Raw genomic sequence first — 27958 nt, forward strand, 5'->3', positions numbered from 1 at the left:
TACATGGAGAGGGGGACCTGATCCTAGATCATAATGAATCAGATTAGATGGAGAGGGGGACCTGATCCTAGATCATAATGAATCAGATTAGATGGAGAGGGGGACCTGATCCTAGAGCAAAGCTCCTCCTCTGGGACACTGCCTGTATGAAACAGAACACATAGTTGTAGTCTAGTTACAGCAGGTGTTTACTGCCATCTAGTGGAAGATACCAATATAACACTTTATTATAAGGGTGGGGAGACGGCTGAGCTGAAACAGAACACATAGTTGTAATGTCTAGTTACAGCAGGTGTTTACTGCCATCTAGTGGAAGACACCAATATAACACTTTATTATCAGGGCGGGGAGACGGCTGAGCTGAAACAGAACACATAGTTGTAATGTCTAGTTACAGCAGGTGTTTACTGCCATCTAGTGGAAGATACCAATATAACACTTTATTATCAGGGCGGGGAGACGGCTGAGCTGAAACAGAACACATAGTTGTAATGTCTAGTTACTGCAGGTGTTTACTGCCATCTAGTGGAAGATACCAATATAACACTTTATTATCAGGGCGGGGAGACGGCTGAGCTGAAACAGAACACATAGTTGTAAAGTCTAGTTACAGCAGGTGTTTACTGCCATCTAGTGGAAGATACCAATATAACACTTTATTATCAGGGTGGGGAGGCGGCTGAGCTGAAACAGAAAGTAAAGTTGTTCTTTTGTTCAGGATCCATCTTGAGACGACAGAGCAGAAGACACTATATGGAGATTATTAAAAAATAAAGTAAGTATTTCTGAACAATAATTTATTCTAATGGACAGAGTAAGAGAATGAATACCTGGAATGAGATATTACTAGTTAGTGGAAATGCTACTTGAGCTGAGTTGCTGACAGACAGCAGTTTTCAAAGTGTAAACTAATCAGTAGGCCGACATGTTATCAGTAACACATCTGGTAAAGATGGTGGAGGAGCTTTTCAATGATATGGTTTTATGTTTATCTCAGGGTTTCTCCATCCTTTTGTTCTTACCAGCACTTACACACCTGATTCAACTAATCATCACATATTTTAAGACAGATTAATATTTGAGACATACAAATGAACATTCTCAAATTAAAACCTTTTGGGTTTGGAGGCCTGCTTACAATTATTAAAGTCCTACAGTAACTCACATCTTGGAGGAAAGAAACAGCTAAACTTGGTTTAGAGTAAATTATATGTTTATCCAAAATAATGTAAGAGAGATGTCTTGAAGAAACGCGTCTGGGATTAGAACTCTGTGTCTCTGCTACAGTGGGAGGATCGTTTTGCATGGCCCGGTGCTACAGCTGAGTGGACATATATTTTAAGGACCAATGGAATGGTCTAAAATGCTTAAACTCTGCTCCCCCGGGGAGTCGGGCAATGCACAACTAATTCACCCAGTGACCGTTACTTTATTTCCTCATATGAAATGTAAAGTACTTTTCATTCCTGAGCAAAGATACTTTTTTAAATTAGTTTTATCCATTGTTTTACCAGGTAAGTTGACTGAGAACACGTTCTCATTTGCAGCAACGACCTGAGGAATAGTTACAGGGGAGAGGAGGGGGATGAATGAGCCAATTGTTAACTGGGGATTATTAGGTGACTGTGATGGTCAGATTGAGAATTTAGCCAGGACACCAGGGTTAACACCCCTACTCTTACGATAAGTGCCATGGGATCTTTAATGACCTCAGAGCGTCAGGACACCTGTTTAAAATCCCATCCGAAAGACAGCACCCTACACAGGGCAGTGGGATATATTATTTTTTTCAGACCAGAGGAAAGAGTGTCCCAAATCACTGCCCTGGGGGTATTGGGATATGTTTCAACCAGAGGAAAGTGCCCCCTACTGGCCCTCCAACACCACTTCCAGCAGCATCTGGTCTCCCATCCAGGGACTGACCAGGACCAACCCTTCTTAGCTTCAGAAGCCAGCAGTGGAATGCAGGGTGGTATGCAGGGTGGTATGCAGGGTGGTATACAGGGTGGTATGCAGGGTGGTATGCAGGGTGGTATGCAGGGTGGTATGCAGGGTGGTATGCAGGATGGTATGCAGGGTGGTATACAGGGTGGTATGCAGGGTGGTATGCAGGGTGGTATGCAGGGTGGTATGCAGGGTGGCATGCAGGGTGGTATGCAGGGTGGTATGCAGGGTGGTATGCAGGGTGGAATGCAGGGTGGTATGCTGCTGGCGAAAATAGAAAATAATAGAAAATGACTCCAGTACAAGTGAAAGTCACCCAGTAAAATGCTACTTTAGGAAAAGTCTAAAAGTATTTGGTTTGAAATATAATTAAGTATCAAAGTAAAAAGTAAAGTAGTAATAATTTAAATTCCTTATATTAATCAAACCAGACGGCACAATGTTCTTGTTATTTTAATGTATGGATAGCCAGGGTCACACTCCAACACTCAGACATCATTTAAAAACAAAGCATTTGTGTTTAGTGAGTCCATTTTCTGCTGAGCATTCAACATGTAAAGAGTACTTTTGTCTGTCAGGGAAAATGTTCAGAGTTAAAAATACATCATTTTCTTTATGAATGTAGTGAAGTAAAAGTAAAAGTTGTTAAAATATAAATATTAAAGTACAGGACAGATTCCCCCCAAAACTACTGAAGTAGTACTTTAAAGTATTTTACTGAAGTACTTTACACCACTGCATTAGAAGACAGATAAATGTGTTGATTTGAAGGAAAGACGGGCAGATTCTGGTAGGTCGGCTACGAACTATTATAAAGTTAGGTCGTCGTCAGACATTCAACAGTCACAGTAGGTTTGAGCTACAGTATGATCACTAATCATGCCGACCAACCTGATGGTCTCTGTTGGAAATGTTGTGAAAAGAATCTGGCTATAAATATCTGACCTTACTCATCTCATATGGATATACTGTATTCTATACTATTCTACTGTATCTTAGTCTATGCATTACTCATCTCATATGTATATACTGTATTCTATACTATTCTACTGTATCTTAGTCTATGCCGCTCTGACATTGTGACCAATAACATTTGATTTGATTTAGATTAGGCGATATACACTACATGACCAAAAGTATGTGGACACTTGCTAGTCGAACATCTCATTCCAAAATCATAGGCATTCCTATGGAGTTGGTCAGTCCTTTGCTGCAAGAACAGCCTCCACTCTTCTGGGAAGACTTTCCACTAGTTGTTGGAACATTGCTACGGGGACTTGCTTCCGTTCAGCCACAAGACCATTAGGGAGGTCGGGCACTGATGTTGGGTTTTTAGGCCTGGCTCGAAGTCAGCGTTCCAATTCATCACAAAGGTGTTTGATGGGGTTGAGGTCAGGGCTCTGTGCAGGCCAGTCAAGTTCTTCCACACCGATCTCGACAAGCCATTTCTGTATGGACCTCGCTTTGTGCACGGGGACATTGTCATGCTGAAACTGGAAAGGGCCTTCCCCAAACTGCCCAAGACAATTTTTCCTCCGCCACCAAATATATGTAGGCTGTAGCCGAGGTATAGACCTTGATCTCCATATCACTAACAACCCACTACTATACATTATAACCTAGTCTACTTTACATAATATAACATCTACATATCACTAACAACCCACTACTATACATTATAACCTAGTCTACTTTACATAATATAACATATCACTAACAACCCACTACTATACATTATAACCTAGTCTACTTTACATAATATAACATCTACATATCACCAACAACCCACTACTATACATTATAACCTAGTCTACTTTACATAATATAACATCTACATATCACTAACAACCCACTACTATACATTATAACCTAGTCTACTTTACATAATATAACATATCACTAACAACCCACTACTATACATTATAACCTAGTCTACTTTACATAATATAACATCTACATATCACTAACAACCCACTATTATACATTATAACCTAGTCTACTTTACATAATATAACATCTACACATCACTAACAACCCACTACTATACATTATAACCTAGTCTACTTTACATAATATAACATCTATATATCACTAACAACCCACTACTATACATTATAACCTAGTCTACTTTACATAATATAACATATCACTAACAACCCACTACTATACATTATAACCTAGTCTACTTTACATAATATAACATCTATATATCACTAACAACCCACTACTATACATTATAACCTAGTCTACTTTACATAATATAACATCTATATATCACTAACAACCCACTACTATACATTATAACCTAGTCTACTTTACATAATATAACATATCACTAACAACCCACTACTATACATTATAACCTAGTCTACTTTACATAATATAACAACTACATATCACTAACAACCCACTACTATACATTATAACCTAGTCTACTTTACATAATATAACATATCACTAACAACCCACTATTATACATTATAACCTAGTCTACTTTACATAATATAACATATCACTAACAAACCACTACTATACATTATAACCTAGTCTACTTTACATAATATAACATCTACATATCACTAACAAACCACTACTATACATTATAACCTAGTCTACTTTACATAATATAACATCTACATATCACTAACAACCCACTACTATACATTATAACCTAGTCTACTTTACATAATATAAAATCTCTTACTTGTTGCATAAAACCTTTCTGAATGCATCAATGATTTCCCCCTCAGATCAATCATGTCCGTTTTAGCCCTTCTGTCTTACATTCTCAGATACGTTTAGAAAATAACAGATTGAAAGACAGTAAATAGCCACTTTTGGTGAATAAAAACAAGTGTGAGACATGGCCTTGTGTTTCTGTACTGTCTAGAACTACCTTAATTAACAGACTGTGACTTATTATTATTATTATTGTTGCTGTACTGTCTAGAACTACCTTAACAAACAGTGACTTATTATTATTATTGTTGCTGTACTGTCTAGAACTACCTTAACAAACAGTGACTTATTATTGTTATTATTGTTGTTGCTGTACTGTCTAGAACTACCTTAACAAACAGTGACTTATTATTGTTATTATTGTTGTTGCTGTACTGTCTATAACTACCTTAACAAACAGTGACTTATTATTGTTATTATTGTTGTTGCTGTACTGTCTAGAACTACCTTAACAAACAGTGACTTATTATTGTTATTATTGTTGTTGCTGTACTGTCTATAACTACCTTAACAAACAGTGACTTATTATTATTATTATTGTTGCTGTACTGTCTATAACTACCTTAACAAACAGTGACTTATTATTGTTATTATTGTTGTTGCTGTACTGTCTATAACTACCTTAACAAACAGTGACTTATTATTATTATTATTGTTGCTGTACTGTCTATAACTACCTTAACAAACAGTGACTTATTATTGTTATTATTGTTGTTGCTGTAGTGTCTAGAACTACCTTAACAAACAGTGACTTATTATTATTATTATTGTTGCTGTACTGTCTAGAACTACCTTAACAAACAGTGACTTATTATTATTATTATTATTGTTACTGTACTGTCTAGAACTACCTTAACAAACAGTGACTTATTAATATTATTATTATTATTATTATTGTTGTTGCTGTACTGTCTATAACTACCTTAACAAACAGTGACTTATTATTATTGTTGTTATTATTATTATTATTATTGCTGTACTGTCTAGAACTACCTTAACAAACAGTGACTTATTATTATTATTGTTATTATTATTATTATTATTGTTGCTGTAGTGTCTAGAACTACCTTAACAAACAGTGACTTATTATTATTATTATTATTATTATTATTGTTGCTGTGCTGTCTAGAACTACCTTAACAAACAGTGACTTATTATTATTATTATTATTATTGTTGCTGTACTGTCTAGAACTACCTTAACAAACAGTGACTTATTATTGTTATTATTATTATTATTATTATTATTGTTGCTGTACTGTCTAGAACTACCTTAACAAACAGTGACTCATTACTATTATTATTATTGTTGCTATACTGTCTAGAACTACCTTAACAAACAGTGACTTATTATTATTATTATTGTTGCTGTACTGTCTATAATTACCTTAACAAAAAGTGACTTATTATTATTATTGTTGCTGTACTGTCTATAACTACCTTAACAAACAGTGACTTATTATTATTATTATTGTTGCTGTACTGTCTATAACTACCTTAACAAACAGTGACTTATTATTATTATTATTGTTGCTGTACTGTCTATAACTACCTTAACAAACAGTAACTTATTATTATTCTTATTGTTGCTGTACTGTCTATAACTACCTTAACAAACAGTGACTTATTATTCTAAATATTGTTGTTATTATTGTTGCTGTACTGTCTATAACTACCTTAACAAACAGTGATTTATTATTATTATTATTATTATTGTTGCTGTACTGTCTATAACTACCTTAACAAACAGTGACTTATTATTATTATTATTATTATTATTATTGTTGCTGTACTGTCTATAACTACCTTAACAAACAGTAACTTATTATTATTATGATTATTGTTGCTGTACTGTCTAGAACTACCTTAACAAACAGTGACTTATTATTATTATTATTATTATTATTGTTGCTGTACTGTCTATAACTACCTTAACAAACAGTGACTTATTATTATTGTTGCTGTACTGTCTATAACTACCTTAACAAACAGTGACTTATTATTATTATTATTATTATTATTATTGTTGCTGTACTGTCTAGAACTACCTTAACAAACAGTGACTTATTATTATTATTAATATTATTATTATTATTATTATTATTATTATTATTATTGCTGTATTGTCTATAATTACCTTAACAAACAGTGACTTATTATTATTATTATTATTATTATTATTGTTGTTGTTGTTATTATTGTTGTTGTACTGTCTATAACTACCTTGACAAACAGTGACTATTACAGACATTTACCATGGAGATGAAATGTCACAACTACGTTTTCATGTGATGCATTAAATCATCTGATTGTTTCTGTGTCTGTTAATAAATGTTTTATAAGAGATAATTAATAAATGATAAATAATTACTGTGTTAACCACAAACAACATTTTGGATCTCTGTTTAGGGGTCAGTGCTCTAAAATGAGTCTCTCTGGGGAGAGAGAGGAGGGGGTCCCTGCCTCTAAAATGAGTCTCTCTGGGGAACTTGACACCAAAGCTAAGAGGTGAGATGACAATTTTTGATATCATTATTCTGAGTTTATTTCCAAAATGTTCACATTTGTTTTTTAATCAGAAATGGTTGCTTATGGGTACCTTCAATATTACTGTTCTCAGATTTTTAACTAATAGATTTTAGATGGGTATATATATTTATATATATATATATATATATATATATATATATATATACTCACGTAGCTATCTTAATTAAGATGAAAGCACTTACTGTAAATTACTCTGGATAAGAGCATCTGCTAAATTAGGGGTTCTCAATCCGGGGTCTGTGGAGGTACTCCAGGGGTTCTCAATCCGGGGTCTGTGGAGGTACTGCAGGGGTTCTCAACCCGGGGTCTGCGGAGGTACTGCAGGGGTTCTCAATCCGGGGTCTGTGGAGGTACTGCAGGGGTTCTCAATCCGGGGTCTGCGGAGGTATTGCAGGGGTTCTCAATCCGGGGTCTGCGGAGGTATTGCAGGGGTTCTCAATCCGGGGTCTGCGGAGGTATTGCAGGGGTTCTCAATCCGGGGTCTGCGGAGGTATTGCAGGGGTTCTCAATCCGGGGTCTGCGGAGGTATTGCAGGGGTTCTCAATCCGGGGTCTGTGGAGGTACTGCAGGGGTTCTCAATCCGGGGTCTGCGGAGGTATTGCAGGGGTTCTCAATCCGGGGTCTGCGGAGGTATTGCAGGGGTTCTCAATCCGGGGTCTGCGGAGGTACTGCAGGGGTTCTCAATCCGGGGTCTGCGGAGGTACTGCAGGGGTTCTCAATCCGGGGTCTGCGGAGGTATTGCAGGGGTTCTCAATCCGGGGTCTGTGGAGATACTGCAGGGGTTCCACGGCACCCTGACTGTACTCGTTGTAATGTTAGACATTTGATAGATTTTTCACATGACACGACAACTTTGCCTACTCTTAATTATAGACTAATATAATGGAATGCATCTTTTAGACAATATAACCGTTATATCAACAGTTCCGTTGATCAACACTCTTCACTTCCATTTAATAACACTAAATAGCTTTGGCATAGAAGGCATCAAGTCCCTTGAATCCATTGAATACAATGTTCATATTCATCAAACACATATTACACCCTAGATGCCTTCAAATGCCCCATTTATATCCATGCCCAATTTAGGATTATTATTTAACTTCTTGAGAATACTTGACACGCAGACGTCCCAAGTATGCCCCTGGAAATGCAAATGCGCTACGCTAAATGCTAAATGTACTCGTTACAACTCAATCTTTGATCAAAATTCACAAGCAGGGTATTGAATTAAAGCTACACTCGTTGTGAACCTAGCCAGCAAGTCAGATTCTTAAAATGCTTTTCGGCGAAAGCATCAGAAGCTATTATCTGATAGCATGCACCCCCCAAAATGCCAGCTCGACACGTAAACAACAGATTTTGCGATAGCCGGCGCTACCCAAAACGCAGAAATAAAATATAAAACATTCATTACCTTAGACGAGCTTCTTTCTTGGCACTCCTATATGCCCCATAAACATCACTATTGGGTCTTTTTTTCGTTTAAATCGGTCCATATATACCCAAAATAGCTTTGTATGGAAGCTGTGTCATTCAGAAAAAATCAACGTTTTTAAACGCTGCGTAATTTTTTAAAATTAAAAAAGTCGACGATAAACTTTCACAAAACACTTCGAAATCCTTTTGTAATCCAACTTTAGGTATTATTAAACGTTTATAATCTATCAAAATGATTACAGGGCGATGTCTCTTCAATAGGTCCTCACTTCAAAAACAATGCCATCTGATCTCTCCCTCAACTGCATCCGGGTGAAGACTGGGAAAATGGAGGTCAGATAGATATATTTTCCAACAATTAATTCAATTGAAAATTAGTACAATGGCGCCATCGTGCGGAATTTGTATGAATTGCAGGCAGATTCCCATTAAATTCTGTTCTCTTTTAACAACTGGTGGAAGTGACTTATGGAAATTATTTTTTGCTTTCAGAGAGCAGTTTTTCTTGCGTTTTTCAATGAAACACACGATCTGTTATAGTCACAGCCGTGATTTAACCAGTTTTATAAACTTCAGAGTGTTTTCTATCCACACATACTAATCATATGCATATACTATATTCCTGGCATGAGTAGCAGGACGCTGAAAAGTTGCGCGATTTTTAACAGAATTTTCAAAAAAGGAGGGGGTAGAAGTAAGTTAACAACATGATGTTGTGCTCCAAAGGGAGAACTTGAAATAACATGATGTAGATAATTAAATAATCAGAAGAACAACGTGTTTATTATTATACACTCTTAGAACAGAAGGTTCCTTCTAGAACCAAAAAGGCTTCTATCACTTCCTTAATATATGGAACCACTAAAACATTATATGTATATTTTGGTTATGTGAAGAAGAACCTCTAGAGTTGTGATCAACGGAAGGTTAATGTTTAGAGGATGTGAATGAAGCAGCCTTCCAGTCATCAGATCACTTCTGGTGAAGGTTAATGTTTAGAGGATGTGAATCAAGCAGCCTTCCAGTCATCAGATCACTTCTGGTGAAGGTTAATGTTTAGAGGATGTGAATCAAGCAGCCTTCCAGTCATCAGATCACTTCTGGTGAAGGTTAATGTTTAGAGGATGTGAATCAAGCAGCCCTCCAATCAACAGATCACTTCTGGTGAAGGTTAATGTTTAGAGGATGTGAATCCAGCAGCCTTCCAGTCATCAGATCACTTCTGGTGAAGGTTAGAGGATGTGAATCAAGCAGCCTTCCAGTCATCAGATCACTTCTGGTGAAGGTTAATGTTTAGAGGATGTGAACCCAGCAGCCTTCCAGTCATCAGATCACTTCTGGTGTTGTTTTCCCGGCCCGGGATTTGAACCAGCCACCTTTTGGCCACAGCACCAACTCCTTAGCTGCTGGGCAAAAACCTGAGTTAATCTGCCAAAATGAAGACACAATGCTGTGCAGACATAAATGGTATGACTTATTATAATTATTATACATAAATCATTGCCAAAAGCACAAGACATACTGTTGCATATATAAAACATTATTTTAACTACTCAAAGTAATTACATGTGGCTCAGGAACCACTGACTAACTGAATTATTCTATAGTATTATCAAGACACCTGCTGTTAACTCTTAACTACTTAGGACACCTGCTGTTAACTCTTAACTACTTAGGACAGCTCACCAGGTGTCCTAAATATCTGCCGACTAGGTGGGTAGGTAATTTAGGTAATGGGTAGGTAACTAGTTAATTTATACCCATAAGTGTAAACTGTCTTTATTCTCAGCACTTATACGACCAATTTTCTACTCTGAGACACTTTGTGGATGTGGTCCCAGATCTCAACATATTGTTATAAAAAAACATAGAATGTTTGTTTTACATAATATATATATAACCCTTTATAGGAGGTTTAGGAAGTGTCTGAGTATACAGTATATATAGAATATATATAGAACCCTTTATAGGAGGTTAACCTGTCTGAGTATACAGTATATATAGAATATATATAGAACCCTTTATAGGAGGTTAGGAAGTGTCTGAGTATACAGTATATATAGAATATATATAGAACCCTTTATAGGAGATTAGGAAGTGTCTGAGTATACAGTATATATAGAATATATATATAACCTTTTATAGGAGGTTAGGAAGTGTCTGAGTATACAGTGTATATAGAATATATATAGAACCTTTTATAGGAGGTTAGGAAGTGTCTGAGTATACAGTATATATAGAATATATATAGAACCCAATATAGGAGGTTAGGAAGTGTCTGAGTATACAATATATATAGAATATATATAGAACCCTTTATAGGAGGTTAGGAAATGTCTGAGTATACAGTATATATAGAATATATATATAACCCTTTATAGGAGGTCAGGTAGTGTCTGAGTATACAGTATATATAGACGATATATAGAACCCTTTATAGGAGGTTAGGAAGTGTCTGAGTATACAGTATATATAGAATATATATATAACCCTTTATAGGAGGTTAGGAAGTGTCTGAGTATACAGTATATATAGAATATATATAGAACCCTTTATAGGAGGTTAGGAAGTGTCTGAGTATACAGTATATATAGAATATATATAGAACCCTTTATAGGAGGTTAGGAAGTGTCTGAGTATACAGTATATATAGAATATATATTTAACCCTTTATAGGAGGTTAGGAAGTGTCTGAGTATACAGTATATATAGAACCCTTTATAGGAGGTTAGGAAGTGTCTGAGGATACAGTATACCACCTAACCAAAACGTATGTCCCTGTCCTCTTTTTCAAGATGTGGCAGATTTAAACAGCCAGAAGACATTTTTTAATTACGAAATAACATTTTTTTTTGATGACTTGTTGTTTCTAAATGGCTGCTGGGTAATTTGATATGCATCTAAATGTTCGTTCATAGACATCGGATTGAGTGAAAGCTGCGCAGATTCACTGAGTTAGAAAACAAATGGAAAGGTCTAGCTCATTGATTTGTAGATCTGACGCAGTTGCTACCTCAGATTATGAGCCTAGCAGGTGTCGTGAATGAGTTATGTAGTACCCGCAGAAGGCCACAGGGAGGAGCAAGAGAGCTGTTAACCCAATACTGTTTTTTGCCTTAAAATCCCTAAACCTAACAATCAATCAAATGTATTTATAAAGTCCTTTTTACATCAGCATCTAACCCTACGTATGACCTATTTAGCATTAACATTAACCCTTTATTATTGCAAGGCAGAACACTTGATCAACAAGCCACATCTGTTTTATTTTTCATATGTGGTTTGAACTGGGTGACCTAGTAACCTCTATGTGAAAGTCCAGCAATTGTCGTGGGAAAGGTGGGGCAGGTTTGAGACTGATCTAAGGAATTAACCAGAAAAATACCCTTTATTTCTCAGCTGCCCCTCCAACGTCTGTACATGAATTAATAACTTTTCATTGCAAAATGTCCAATAGACGGCAGCATAAGACCATGAAGCATCAGTCATAGGCTACAAGCAGCAATATGATGGACATAAAATAGAATGCAACCACAGAGTATATGTACCATGATTTTCTAATGTGGTTACTCATTACTTTAGTTAGCTATATATCTCGTATTTGGGCTGTGTTGCTTTTGGGAGAGAAAAAAAAAGTGACTATAGCAGGTATTGAATCCCGGGTAAATAATCACTAGTCAGAACCTCAACCTCAGTATACATTCATTATAAAAAATCATGTTAATATCTGATATTGCGAGTAAACCATCTCGGAATAGAAAAGACAGAGTGCGACTTCCAGCCGTCAATAAATGACATCATGCAACCCTAGTGGTTACCAAATAGCACATTTCAACCGGGATTCAAACCAGCCACCTTTAGGCCACAGGTCCAACTCCTTAACCACTGGGTGAAAACCTGAGTTAATCTTGGGGAATAAGCATGAGTTAATCTGCCAAAATGAAGACAAAACGCTTTAGAGACACACATGGTATCACTTTTTATACGTAATTATTTTACATAAATTATTGCCAAAAGCACAAGACATATATTATTGATGTATTAATTTTGCACGCCCAATTTTTTAGTTTTTGATTTGTTAAAAAAGTTTTAAATATCCAATAAATGTCGTTCCACTTCATGATTGTGTCCCACTTGTTGTTGATTCTTCACAAAAAAATACAGTTTTATATCTTTATGTTTGAAGCCTGGAATGTGGCAAAAGGTCGCAAAGTTCAAGGGGGCCGAATACTTTCGCAAGGCACTGTATTATCTCAATTATAGTCTCATTATTACCTCAACTACCTGGTACCCCTGGACATTGACTCAGTACTGATACTCCTTAAAGTGTCATTATTACCTCAACTACCTGGTACCCTGCACATTGACTCAGTACTGGTACTCCTTATAGTCTCATTATTACCTCAACTACCTGGTACCCCTGGACATTGACTCAGTACTGGTACTCCTTATAGTCTCATTATTACCTCAACTACCTGGTACCCTGCACATTGACTCAGTACTGGTTCTCCTTATAGTCTCATTATTACCTCAACTACCTGGTACCCTGCACATTGACTCAGTACTGGTACTCCTTATAGTCTCATTATTACCTCAACTACCTGGTACCCTGCACATTGAGTCAGTACTGGTACTCCTTATAGTCTCATTATTACCTCAACTACCTGGTACCCTGCACATTGACTCAGTACTGGTACTCCTTAAAGTGTTATTATTACATCAACTACCTGGTACCCTGCACATTGACTCAGTACTGGTTCTCCTTATAGCCTCATTATTACCTCAACTACCTGGTACCCTGCACATTGACTCAGTACTGGTACTCCTTATAGTCTCATTATTACCTCAACTACCTGGTACCCTGCACATTGAGTCAGTACAGGTACTCCTTATAGTCTCATTATTACCTCAACTACCTGGTACCCTGCACATTGACTCAGTACTGGTTCTCCTTATAGTCTCATTATTACCTCAACTACCTGGTACACTGCACATTGACTCATTACTGGTACTCCTTATAGTCTCATTATTACCTCAACTACCTGGTACCCTGCACATTGACTCAGTACTGGTTCTCATTATAGTCTCATTATTACCTCAACTTCCTGGTACCCCTGCACATTGACTCAGTACTGGTACTCCTTATAGTCTCACTATTACCTCGACTACCTGGTACCCCTGGACATTGACTCAGTACTGGCACTCCTTATAGCCTCATTATTATCTCAACTACCTGGTACCCTGCACATTGACTCAGTACTGGTACTCCTTATAGTCTCATTATTACCTCAACTACCTGGTACCCTGCACATTGACTCAGTACTGGTTCTCCTTATAGTCTCATTATTACCTCAACTACCTGGTACCCTGCACATTGACTCAGTACTGGTTCTCCTTATAGCCTCATTATTACCTCAACTACCTGGTACCCTGCACATTGACTCAGTACTGGTACTCCTTATAGTCTCATTATTACCTCAACTACCTGGTACCCTGCACATTGACTCAGTACTGGTACTCCTTATAGTCTCATTCTTGTTATTTTATTGTGTTACCAGCTTTTATGTATGTTAGTCAAGGGCAGGGTCAAATAATAATCACTGTGGTTATAGAGGGTCAACAGGTCAGCACTATAGGAGTAAATAATAACCACTGTGGTTATAGAGGGTCAACAGGTCAGCACTATAGGACTAAATAATAACCACTGTGGTTATAGAGGGTCAGCACTATAGGAGTAAATAATAACCACTGTGGTTATAGAGGGTCAACAGGTCAGCACTATAGGAGTAAATAATAACCACTGTGGTTATAGAGGGTCAGCACTATAGGAGTAAATAATAACCACTGTGGTTATAGAGGGTCAGCACTATAGGACTAAATAATAACCACTGTGGTTATAGAGGGTCAACAGGTCAGCACTATAGGACTAAATAATAACCACTGTGGTTATAGAGGGTCAACAGGTCAACACTATAGGAGTAAATAATAATCACTGTGGTTATAGAGGGTCAACACTATAGGAGTAAATAATAATCACTGTGGTTATAGAGGGTCAGCACTATAGGACTAAATAATAACCACTGTGGTTATAGAGGGTCAACAGGTCAGCACTATAGGAGTAAATAATAACCACTGTGGTTATAGAGGGTCAACAGGTCAGCACTATAGGACTAAATAATAACCACTGTGGTTATAGAGGGTCAGCACTATAGGACTAAATAATAACCACTGTGGTTATAGAGGGTCAACAGGTCAACACTATAGGAGTAAATAATAATCACTGTGGTTATAGAGGGTCAACACTATAGGAGTAAATAATAATCACTGTGGTTATAGAGGGTCAACAGGTCAGCACTATAGGAGTAAATAATAACCACTGTGGATATAGAGGGTCAACAGGTCAGCACTATAGGACTAAATAATAACCACTGTGGTTATAGAGGGTCAACACTATAGGAGCAAATAATAACCACTGTGGTTATAGAGGGTCAACAGGTCAACACTATAGGAGTAAATAATAACCACTGTGGTTATAGAGGGTCAACAGGTCAGCACTATAGGACTAAATAATAACCACTGTGGTTATAGAGGGTCAGCACTATAGGAGTAAATAATAACCACTGTGGTTATAGAGGGTCAACAGGTCAACACTATAGGAGTAAATAATAACCACTGTGGTTATAGAGGGTCAACACTATAGGAGTAAATAATAACCACTGTGGTTATAGAGGGTCAGCACTATAGGACTAAATAATAACCACTGTGGTTATAGAGGGTCAACAGGTCAACACTATAGGAGTAAATAATAATCACTGTGGTTATAGAGGGTCAACACTATAGGAGTAAATAATAATCACTGTGGTTATAGAGGGTCAACAGGTCAACACTATAGGAGTAAATAATAATCACTGTGGTTATAGAGGGTCAGCAGGTCAGCACTATAGGACTAAATAATAACCACTGTGGTTATAGAGGGTCAACAGGTCAGCACTATAGGAGTAAATAATAACCACTGTGGTTATAGAGGGTCACCAGGTCAGCACTATAGGACTAAATAATAACCACTGTGGTTATAGAGGGCCAACAGGTCAGCACTATAGGAGTAAATAATAATCACTGTGGTTATAGAGGGCCAACAGGTCAGCACTATAGGACTAAATAATAACCACTGTGGTTATAGAGGGTCAACAGGTCAACACTATAGGAGTAAATAATAATCACTGTGGTTATAGAGGGTCAACACTATAGGAGTAAATAATAATCACTGTGGTTATAGAGGGTCAACAGGTCAACACTATAGGAGTAAATAATAACCACTGTGGTTATAGAGGGTCAGCAGTTCAGCACTATAGGAGTAAATAATAACCACTGTGGTTAAATAGAGGGTCAACAGGTCAGCACTATAGGACTAAATAATAACCACTGTGGTTATAGAGGGCCAACAGGTCAGCACTATAGGACTAAATAATAACCACTGTGGTTATAGAGGTTCAACAGGTCAACACTATAGGAGTAAATAATAATCACTGTGGTTATAGAGGGTCAACACTATAGGAGTAAATAATAATCACTGTGGTTATAGAGGGTCAACAGGTCAACACTATAGGAGTAAATAATAACCACTGTGGTTATAGAGGGTCAACAGGTCAGCACTATAGGACTAAATAATAACCACTGTGGTTATAGAGGGTCAGCACTATAGGAGTAAATAATAACCACTGTGGTTATAGAGGGTCAACAGGTCAGCACTATAGGAGTAAATAATAACCACTGTGGTTATAGAGGGTCAGCACTATAGGAGTAAATAATAACCACTGTGGTTATAGAGGGTCAGCACTATAGGACTAAATAATAACCACTGTGGTTATAGAGGGTCAACAGGTCAGCACTATAGGACTAAATAATAACCACTGTGGTTATAGAGGGTCAACAGGTCAACACTATAGGAGTAAATAATAATCACTGTGGTTATAGAGGGTCAACACTATAGGAGTAAATAATAATCACTGTGGTTATAGAGGGTCAACAGGTCAACACTATAGGAGTAAATAATAATCACTGTGGTTATAGAGGGTCAGCAGGTCAGCACTATAGGACTAAATAATAACCACTGTGGTTATAGAGGGTCAACAGGTCAGCACTATAGGAGTAAATAATAACCACTGTGGTTATAGAGGGTCAACAGGTCAGCACTATAGGACTAAATAATAACCACTGTGGTTATAGAGGGTCAACAGGTCAGCACTATAGGACTAAATAATAACCACTGTGGTTATAGAGGGCCAACAGGTCAGCACTATAGGACTAAATAATAACCACTGTGGTTATAGAGGGTCAACAGGTCAACACTATAGGAGTAAATAATAATCACTGTGGTTATAGAGGGTCAGCACTATAGGAGCAAATAATAACCACTGTGGTTATAGAGGGTCAACACTATAGGAGTAAATAATAATCACTGTGGTTATAGAGGGTCAACAGGTCAGCACTATAGGACTAAATAATAACCACTGTGGTTATAGAGGGTCAACAGGTCAGCACTATAGGAGTAAATAATAATCACTGTGGTTATAGAGGGTCAACAGGTCAGCACTATAGGAGTAAATAATAACCACTGTGGTTATAGAGGGTCAACAGGTCAACACTATAGGAGTAAATAATAACCACTGTGGTTATAGAGGGTCAGCACTATAGGACTAAATAATAACCACTGTGGTTATAGAGGGTCAACACTATAGGAGTAAATAATAATCACTGTGGTTATAGAGGGTCAACAGGTCAGCACTATAGGACTAAATAATAACCACTGTGGTTATAGAGGGTCAACAGGTCAGCACTATAGGAGTAAATAATAATCACTGTGGTTATAGAGGGTCAACAGGTCAGCACTATAGGAGTAAATAATAACCACTGTGGTTATAGAGGGTCAACAGGTCAACACTATAGGAGTAAATAATAACCACTGTGGTTATAGAGGGTCAGCACTATAGGACTAAATAATAACCACTGTGGTTATAGAGGGTCAACAGGTCAGCACTATAGGACTAAATAATAACCACTGTGGTTATAGAGGGTCTGTGTTCTTGTTTGTGTCTCACTGCTATGCTTTATGTTGGCGAGGTTGCAGTTGTAAATGAGAACTTGTTCTCAACTGGCCAACCTGGGTAAATAAAGGTGTTCTCAACTAGCCAACCTGGTTAAATAAAGGTGTTCTCAACTGGCCAACCTGGTTAAATAAAGGTGTTCTCAACTAGCCAACCTGGTTAAATAAAGGTGTTCTCAACTGGCCAACCTGGGTAAATAACGGTGTTCTCAACTGGCCAACCTGGGTAAATAAATATGAAATAAAATAAAGAAAAATAAAAATAAAAATCTCTAATTTTATCCAATGTAAAAAACACAATTTCAAATGTTGCCACAGGAGCCCAAATTTAGCCAGTCAGTCACATTTGACTGTAAAACCTAGCAGTACTACTGATATCTCTGAGAGTGAGGCAGATATATATTATTACTGTGTAAAACTGTGTAAAACCTAGCAGTACTACTGATATCTCTGAGAGTGAGGCAGATATATATTATTACTGTGTAAAACCTAGCAGTACTACTGATTTCTCTGAGAGTGGGGCAGATATATATTATTACTGTGTAAAACCTAGCAGTACTACTGATTTCCCTGAGAGTGAGGCAGATATATATTACTACTGTGTAAAACCTAGCAGTACTACTGATTTCTCTGAGAGTGAGGCAGATATATATTATTACTGTGTCAAACCTAGCAGTACTACTGATTTCTCTGAGAGTGAGGCAGATGTATATTATTACTGTGTAAAACCTAGCAGTACTACTGATTTCTCTGAGAGTGAGGCAGATATATATTATTACTGTGTAAAACCTAGCAGTACTACTGATTTCACTCAATAAATTTGCTTCATTTGAATATGTTTTTTTTTAGGATGCGTGCCAGTGTTGATGTTGAGACCTGATGGATATCGTTGAAAATGGCGTGGTTATTGACAATGTTAGCTTGGAGCTGCTTGAGTGTTATAGCATTGTTGGCCAAAAACGTGTTTACTATCTCCCTCTCTTGCTGTGAACAGGCCTTCCCCCTGACCCTCAAAAAAAAAACTATATTCAATAGTCCAGCATCCCTCCACGCAACAGTGTTGCACGGATCTCATTTGTCAGATTCGGTCCTCTTTGAGCACCTTCTTGTCTTCCTCTTCCTCCTCCTCGTCCTCCTCGTTCTCCTCCTCGTCCTCCTCGTTCTCTTCCTCGTCCTCCTCCTCGTCCTCCTTGTCCTCCTCGTCCTCCTCCTCCTCCTCGTCTTACTCTTTCTCTGACTCTTTCCATTGTGCTTGAAGACCGATGAACTCACCTGCTGCTTTTTATAGTGCTAAGGGAAAACACCTGATTGCAATCCCAAAAAACTGTAACACTTTTCTGCCCATGATTAGCTACTGAAAAACACACCAATCTCTTTCATAATGTCTACGAAATCAAATAAAATGTACAAACATTTCTGAAAAGTGGTATGAAGCATTTTAGAATGAAACTCTTCTTATGTTTCCCCATCTGAGCTCAGAGTAGATGAGAGATGTAATGTTTGTCTCTGTTGTGTTGAAGCCCAATCAAGCAGGAGAGACCAGCCTCCCCTGTTCCCAGCTGTGTGTCCATGAAGAGTGACAAGTCTATGGGTCAACCTTTAAACTTTAGAGAGGGAGACTTTTCTACTGAACAAAGGTAAGAAGAACTCATGGGTCCTGGTCATTGAGTTAAACAACACTGTCTCTAGTTATTTCTCCTCTTTTCCCATTTATTGATGTTGTTTTCATAATCCATAGGCTAATCATTTTGTCCATTTTCATAGTCCTAAAACAATATTAAACAAACACAACATTCCCTCCTGGTGTGTGTGTGCATCTCTGTGTGTGTGTGTGTGTGTGTGTGTGTGTACTCCCTAGATGAGGGGATGTAATCTCATGTTTTGTCCACAGAAACCAACAGGAGAGATCAGAGTCAGAGATTCTCAGTGGTCATTCTTCCCAGAGTCATCAAACAGACCTGGACTCCATATTCAGTGTATGTGGTCCTGTTATGTACATTTGTTTTTGTTTACCTCAAGTAAAGTTGATCTGTCAATCATTCATTAATGTGTTAATGAGAAAGCATTTATTCTCTTGCTTAACTTATTTACTTGATTTATTTCAGTTGCTTGAAGAGAAAATTATGACATTTGTGAAGAACGAGCTGAAGACGTTCAAGAGGATTCTTAGTCCAGAACTCCCAGAAGGCTTTGAGAGTAAGAAGCAGGATAAGGAAGTGGTGGACGCTGAAAATGAGAAGCAGGAGAGCAGTGCCAGAGAGGGGGCTCTGAAGATCACACTGCACGTCCTGAGGAAAATGAACCAGAAGGAGCTTGCTGACACACTGGAGAAATGTAAGATCTGTCTGCCTCATGTTGAATGATGTTTTATAACATTTAAAAGCTGTAGCTAAAGTACAGCTAAGGTAGCTGTGTAACTCAATGATATTGTAGCAGCCTTAACACAACACCTAGTGACCTCATCAAGTAGCAGCAGGGATGTGTTGTGGTGATTAATTTAGAGAGAGAGACAACATTAATAATACCATCAATAATACCAATAATAATATAATCAGTCACACCAGTCTGTAATGCATTATGAAAACATTTACACATTTATACAGTCAGTTAAGAAAGTGTTATAATTGAAAACTTTATAACAGTCCTACAATACTGTAGACATTAAAACAGACGTAATATTAATATCCTCTGTGTTATTTCTAGATTCAGATGAGCTTGCTGTGATTTGCCAACGTGAACTCAAATCTAATCTAAAGAAGAAGTTTCAATGTGTATTTGAGGGGATCGCTAAACAAGGAAACCCAACACTTCTCAATAAGATCTACACAGAGCTCTACATCACAGAGGGTGGAACAGGAGAGGTCAATAATGAACATGAGCTGAGACAGATTGAGACAACAACCAGGAAACAAGCAAGACCAGAGACTGCAATCAAATGTAACGACATCTTCAAACCCTTAACTGGACAAGACAAACTTATCAGAACTGTGCTGACAAAGGGAGTCGCTGGCATTGGAAAAACAGTCTCTGTGCAGAAGTTCATCCTGGACTGGGCTGAAGGAAAAGCAAATCAGGATGTCCAATTTGTATTTTCATTCCCTTTCCGGGAGCTGAATTTGATGAAAGGGGACAAACACACTTTCATTGAACTTCTCAATCACTTCTCAATGGAAACCAAACAATCAAGAATCTCCAACTACAACAAGTACAAAGTTCTGTTCATCTTTGATGGTCTGGATGAGTGCCGACTGCCCCTAGACTTCCAGAAGAACAAGATCTGTTGTGACGTCACAGAGTCAACCTCTGTGGATGTTCTGCTGACAAATCTCATCAAGGGAAATCTGCTTTCCTCTGCTCTCCTCTGGATAACTACCCGACCTGCAGCAGCCAATAAGATCCCTTCAGTGTGTGTTGACCAGGTTACAGAGGTACGAGGGTTCAATGACCCACAGAAGGAGGAGTACTTCAGGAAGAGATTCAGTGCTGAGGACCTGGCCAGCAGAATCATCTCACACGTAAAGACATCAAGGAGCCTCCACATCATGTGCCACATTCCAGTCTTCTGTTGGATTTCTGCAACAGTCCTTGAACACATGCTGGAACATAAGTTAGAAGAGATGCCCAAGACTCTGACTGAGATGTACACACACCTTGTTGTGTTTCATACCAAACAGAAGAATGAAAAGTATCTTGGGAAAGAAGAGACAGGTCCACACTGGAATGAAGAGAGCATTCTGTCACTGGGAAAACTGGCTTTTCAACAGCTTGTGAATGGCAATCTGATTTTCTATGAAGAAGACCTGAAAGAGGCTGGCATTGATGTGATTGAAGCCTCAGTGTACTCAGGATTGTGCACACAGCTCTTTAAAGAGGAATGTGGGCTGTACCAGGACAAGGTGTACTGCTTTGTTCATCTGAGCATTCAGGAGTTTCTGGCTGCTGTATATGTGTTCCTCAACAACAATGAGAATCTAATGGACAAACCGCGAACAAAAGACGAGCCTGCAGTTACTTTCTACAAGAGTGCTGTGGATAAAGCCTTACAAAGTGAGACAGGAAACCTGGACCTTTTCCTCCGCTTCCTTCTGGGCCTCTCAATGGAGTCCAATCAGAAGCACTTACGAGGTCTACTGACAAAGACAAGAAGCAGCTCACAGAGCCATGAAGAAACAGTCAAGTACATCAAGGAGAAGATCAGGGAGAATCCCTCTCCAGAGAGGTGCATCAATCTGTTCCACTGTCTGAATGAACTGAATGACCATTCTCTAGTGGAGGAGATCCAAAGCTACCTGAGCTCAGGAAGTCTCTCAGAACGCAACCTGTCACCTGGACAGTGGTCAGCTCTGGTCTTTGTGTTGCTGACTTCAGAAAAGGAGCTGGATGTGTTTGACCTGAAGAAATACTCCAGATCAGAGGAAGGTCTTTTGAGGCTGCTGCCAGTGGTCAAAGCCTCCAGAGCTGCTCTGTGAGTGAATAAAGTTACATATAAGAACTAATCATCAGGAAGAAATTCAGTTTAGAGAATAATATGTATTATAATATGTCTATAATATTATATTGAATAACATATTGAGTAAATGCATTGATTTTCACATTAGTATAACAATGTGACCGTACAATTCTAGGAGACGAAAGATGAATCTATATGTTGTTTGAGAGAAAAAGCCAAATGCATCTGCCATTGTCCTTCTACACTACTGGTGTTAAATTAACAGTGTGTTTGTGAAGTCATGATGATTTCTTTTGCAGGCTGTCAGGCTGTGGATTCACAGAGGAAGGCTGTTCTTCTCTGGTCTCAGCTCTGATGTCAAACCCCTCACACCTGAGAGAGTTGGATCTGAGTAACAATGACCTGAAGGATTCAGGAGTGAAGCTGCTCTCTGCTGGACTGGGGAATCCCCACTGTAAACTGGAGACTATGAGGTCAGTATTCCTGTAGTTGGTCAACAAGTGATAACTGTTCACCAGATCCACATGTGTTTACCAGACACACATAGTCCACACCATATGTGTTTGGACAGTGAAGATTACAGTTTTACATTTGGTGCTTTGCTCCCGCATGTTGGATTTGAGATAGAATATGTTGTATTAGGTGACAGTACAGCTTGGCATTCTCTCAACCAGGTTCATGAGGTAGTCACCTGGAAGGCATTTCAATGAACAGGTGTGCCTTCTTAAAAGTTAATTTGTGGAATTTATTTCCATCTTAATGCGTTTGGTAGGGGGGTATGGAGATGGTAGCCCTATTTGGTAAAATACCAAGTCCATATTATGGCAAGAACAGCTCAAATAAGCAAATCATTACTTTAATAACCTCTTATGGATCTGCTCCTTTTTTTAAATGTTGGCCAAAAAATACTAACTGCCTGTAGCCATGAAGCTGGATGGATATTCTTGGCAACATTTCAAAGGAAACACTTTGAAGTTTGTGGAAATGTGAATGTAGGAGAATATAAGAATAAAACACAATTAGTAAAAGTGAAAAAAAAGAAAAAACACTTTGTGATGAAGATAAATAATATATTATTCCAGCTCAGGTGCATATATGCAAAGTTTTAGACTTGTTAGCATTTTATTTTCTTCAATAACAGAAAATCCAAAGCAAATCGGGGAGAAAAATATCAAATCAAGATGTTATGCTGGTAGATGTTTAGTCTCCCCTGTCTTCAGCTTTTCTCCACAGAACAAAGGAACAGGATGCCACCCAACCTGTAGAAAAATAAACAGTAAAGATAAAGAAAACCCTTTGAATGATGTGGTGTGTCCAAATGTTTGACTGGTATATTATATGTGTATATATATATGTATATTGTACTGTTTAGAAAGTAAAGCACTTTATGTATGTAGTTCTCCCATTTGAAAAAGTTGTAATTATTTGGACAAATCCATTTAATCAAAAGTTTAGTGTTTAGGCTTTCAAACTTGTGATTCTACAAACTTGTTGAATGCGTTTGCAGTTTGTCTTGGTTGTGTTTTTCCTAATAGAAACTGAATGGTGAATAATGTCCTGTCATTTTGGAGTCACTTCACTTGTATTGTCAGCAAGAATAGAAGACATTTCTGAACACTTCCACATTCATGTGGATGCTACCATGATGATGAATAATATTGAATGAATCAAGAATGATGAGGCACAAGTTAGAGGCCGTCATAATGAGGAGACCAAGGCGTGATAAGCGTACATACTTATTTAATGAATGAACGAAACACTGAACAAAACAACGAACCGCGAAGCTAATATGGCAGACAGGTAACTAAACATAGAATAACATCCCACAAAATACCCAAGGATTATGGCTACTTAAATATCATCCCCAATCAGAGACAACGATAAACAGCTGCCTCTGATTGAGAACCAATCTAGGCAACCATAGACATAAAAAAAAACCTAGACTTCTAAAAAACCTAGACATCTAAAAACCCCTAGACAATACAAAACTAAACCAACCACCCATGTCACACCCTGGCCTAACCAAAATAATAAAGAAAAAACAAAGATAACTAAGGCCAGGGCGTGACACAAGGATCATACCCCTCTGTTATTGGTAATGGTGAGAGGTTAGCATGTTTTGTTGTAGCCTCTGTTATTGGTAATGGTGAGAGGTTAGTATGTTTTGTTGTAGTCTCTGTTATTGGTAATGGTGAGAGGTTAGCATGTTTTGTTGTATCCTCTGTTATTGGTAATGGTGAGAGGTTAGCATGTTTTGTTGTAGCCTCTGTTATTGGTAATGGTGAGAGGTTAGCATGTTTTGTTGTAGTCTCTGTTATTGGTAATGGTGAGAGGTTAGCATGTTTTGTTGTAGCCTCTGTAATTGGTAATGGTGAGAGGTTAGCATGTTTTGTTGTAGCCTCTGTTATTGGTAATGGTGAGAGGTTAGCATGTTTTGTTGTAGCCTCTGTTATTGGTAATGGTGAGAGGTTAGCATGTTTTGTTGTAGCCTCTGTGGACTGTATACTCAATACAATCTAAATCTGATACCTCACTGTCTAAATAGATATGGTGTGGACTGTATACGCAATACAATCAATCTGATACCTCACTGTCTGTCTTCTGACTGATTCTGCTTTTTAAACTGGTCTGGTCAGTCTATTATAATATCTGTACTATACATGTTTCTATCTGCAGGCAATACTTTGATCAATTCTCATTTCAAAAAATGAAACATCCATTTATGAATAGATATGGGAGGTTTCAGGACACTGATGAATCTGAATATTTAGAAAAAAATATACTGCCACTTTTCACCACCAAAAAATAGCAGAGTGAATTTAATATGATTTGACTCTTTGCAGGCTGTCACGCTGTCTAGTCACAGAGGAAGGCTGTGCCTCTCTGGTCTCAGCTCTGAGGTCAAACCCCTCACACCTGAGAGAGCTGGACCTGAGCTACAATCACCCAGGAGACTCAGGAGTCAGACTGCTCTCTGCTAGACTGGAGGATCCACACTGCAGACTGGAGAAACTCAAGTATGTAGAGGGTTTATGTCAATGTTCATATCAGACATGTTTGACTTATCAGGCTAGTTAAGACAAACACTCTTACCATCACTTAGACAAAGTTATATGCTGACTGTTTGTGTGTGTGTGTGTGTGTGTGTGTGTGTGTGAGAGAGAGTTCACGTGTATCACTCAATGACTGTCTGTTCTTCTGCTTACCGCTACAGTGTGGAGCATGGTGGAGAGTACACAATGAAACCTGGGCTTAGAAAATGTGAGTCTTGACTGATGTGACGAATATGACTAAGAATAAGTCTTAATTCAAGTTAAGTCAGGATTCAAGTTAAGTCAAGTTAAGGCAAGACCACCAAAGACCACCATGATTACAGAAGCAGAAATCAGGGACACCAAAGTTGACAAAGAGTTGCTTTGACAATGTGTGTGTCTCCCTGTGTGTGTGTGTGTGTGTGTGTGTGTGTGTGGCGTGTTCGTGTTACATAAGAAATGTGTGTGTGAAATGAATGTGAATAAGTGTGTTTTATATTACCATACAGAATAACATATTCAACAAGTCTCACGTTACCTTAACTTCTCCTTTTGATACCTAGAAACATCTACATTAAATTAATTAGTGAAAAGTGAGTTAACATTCTAATGTGAATGATGATGATTTCTAATATTGTGTCTGGTTTCATCCATCAGATGTCTGTGATCTCACACTGGACCCAAACACAGTAAACAGACTCCTCTCTCTGTCTGAGGAGAACAGAAAGGTGACACGTAGGAGAGAGAAGCAGCCGTATCCTGATCACCCAGATAGATTTGAGGACTGGTACGAGGTGCTGTGTAGAGAGGGTCTGACTGGGCGCTGTTACTGGGAGGTAGAGAGGAGTGGGAGTGGGGCTGATATAGGAGTGACATATAAAGGAATCAACAGGAGAGGAGAGGATGATGACAGTAGGATTGGATACAATGACAAGTCCTGGAGTCTGTTCTGCTCTGACAACCGTTACACTGCCAGGCACAATAATATTCACATAGACGTCCCCTCCTCCAGCTCCCACAGAGTAGGAGTGTATCTGGACTGGCCAGCCGGCACTCTGTCCTTCTACAGAGTCTCCTCTGACACACTGACCCACCTGTACACATTCACCTCCACATTCACTGAGCCCCTCTATCCAGGGTTTAGGGTTTGGTATGATGACTCCTCAGTGTCCTTGTGTCAGGTGGTCCCTGTGTCAAACACAAAATGATGTTTCACTCTAATCATGGTCATGTTCAGTAAGTGTCAAGGAACAAGGCCAGACCCAAATGTGGACACAGGAGTCAGATGGTTGGAGTCTTACAGTGTTTATTAATCCAAAGGGTCGTGGACAGGCAAAAAGGTCAAAACCATTAGGTGCAGAGTGGCAGACAGGTTTGTGGTCAAGGCAGGCAGAATGGTCAGGTAGGAGGGTACAAAGTCCAGAAACAGGCAAGGGCCAAAACCAGGAGGACTAGAAAAAGGAGAATGCAAAAAGCAGGAGAAGGGGAAAACCTCTGGTTGACTTGGAAACATACAAGACGAACTGGCACAGAGAGACAGGAAACACAGGGATAAATACACTGGTACAGAGAGACAGGAAACACAGGGATATATACACCAGGGAAACACAGGGATAAATACACTGGCCCAGAGAGACAGGAAACACAGGGATAAATACACTGGCACAGAGAGACAGGAAACACAGGGATAAATACACTGGCACAGAGAGACAGGAAACACAGGGATAAATACACTGTCCCAGAGAGACAGGAAACACAGGGATAAATACACTGTCCCAGAGAGACAGGAAACACAGGGATAAATACACTGGCACAGAGAGACAGGAAACACAGGGATATATACACTGGAACAGAGAGACAGGAAACACAGGGATAAATACACTGGTACAGAGAGACAGGAAACACAGGGATAAATACACTGGCACAGAGAGACAGGAAACACAGGGATATATACACTGTCCCAGAGAGACAGGAAACACAGGGATATATACACCAGGGAAACACAGGGATAAATACACTGGCACAGAGAGACAGGAAACACAGGGATATATACACTGGTACAGAGAGACAGGAAACACAGGGATAAATACACCGGCACAGAGAGACAGGAAACACAGGGATAAATACACTGGCACAGAGAGACAGGAAACACAGGGATAAATACACTGTCCCAGAGAGACAGGAAACACAGGGCTAAATACACTGGTACAGAGAGACAGGAAACACAGGGATAAATACACTGGTACAGAGAGACAGGAAACACAGGGATAAATACAGTGGGGAAACACAGGGATAAATACACTGTCCCATAGAGACAGGAAACACAGGGCTAAATACACTGGTACAGAGAGACAGGAAACACAGGGATAAATACACTGGAACAGAGAGACAGGAAACACAGGGATAAATACACTGGTACAGAGAGACAAGAAACACAGGGATAAATACACTGGAACAGAGAGACAGGAAACACAGGGATAAATACACTGGTACAGATAGACAGGAAACACAGGGATAAATACACTGGTACAGAGAGACAGGAAACACAGGGATAAATACACTGGTACAGAGAGACAGGAAACACAGGGATAAATACACTGGTACAGAGAGACAAGAAACACAGGGATAAATACACTGGAACAGAGAGACAGGAAACACAGGGATAAATACACTGGAACAGAGAGACAGGAAACACAGGGAT

The 27958-nt window shown here is 38.6% G+C and overlaps 2 protein-coding genes across 2 annotated transcripts in view; both read left to right on the forward strand.

The window, feature by feature from the left end:
- Nucleotides 1-691: 691 nt before the first annotated feature.
- LOC139405179 (NLR family CARD domain-containing protein 3-like) lies at nt 692-26465 on the forward strand. Its single transcript, XM_071147599.1, has 10 exons — nt 692-775; nt 7092-7190; nt 19296-19412; nt 19667-19751; nt 19881-20109; nt 20485-22240; nt 22525-22698; nt 25069-25242; nt 25440-25486; nt 25915-26465. Exons 2-10 carry the CDS (start codon nt 7108-7110, stop codon nt 26463-26465), a joined length of 3216 nt encoding a protein of 1071 aa, XP_071003700.1. The 5' UTR covers nt 692-775; nt 7092-7107.
- The window catches only part of LOC139405168 (NLR family CARD domain-containing protein 3-like), a 457948-nt gene continuing 432672 nt past the window's right edge, over nt 2683-27958 (forward strand). The window contains exon 1 of the mRNA XM_071147586.1: nt 2683-2734. The gene's annotated coding sequence lies outside the window, so the exon portion shown is untranslated. The remainder of the gene's footprint in view (nt 2735-27958) is intronic.

This window comes from Oncorhynchus clarkii, unplaced genomic scaffold (genome assembly GCF_045791955.1).
Source record: "Oncorhynchus clarkii lewisi isolate Uvic-CL-2024 unplaced genomic scaffold, UVic_Ocla_1.0 unplaced_contig_8549_pilon_pilon, whole genome shotgun sequence".
NCBI lineage: Eukaryota > Metazoa > Chordata > Actinopteri > Salmoniformes > Salmonidae > Oncorhynchus > Oncorhynchus clarkii.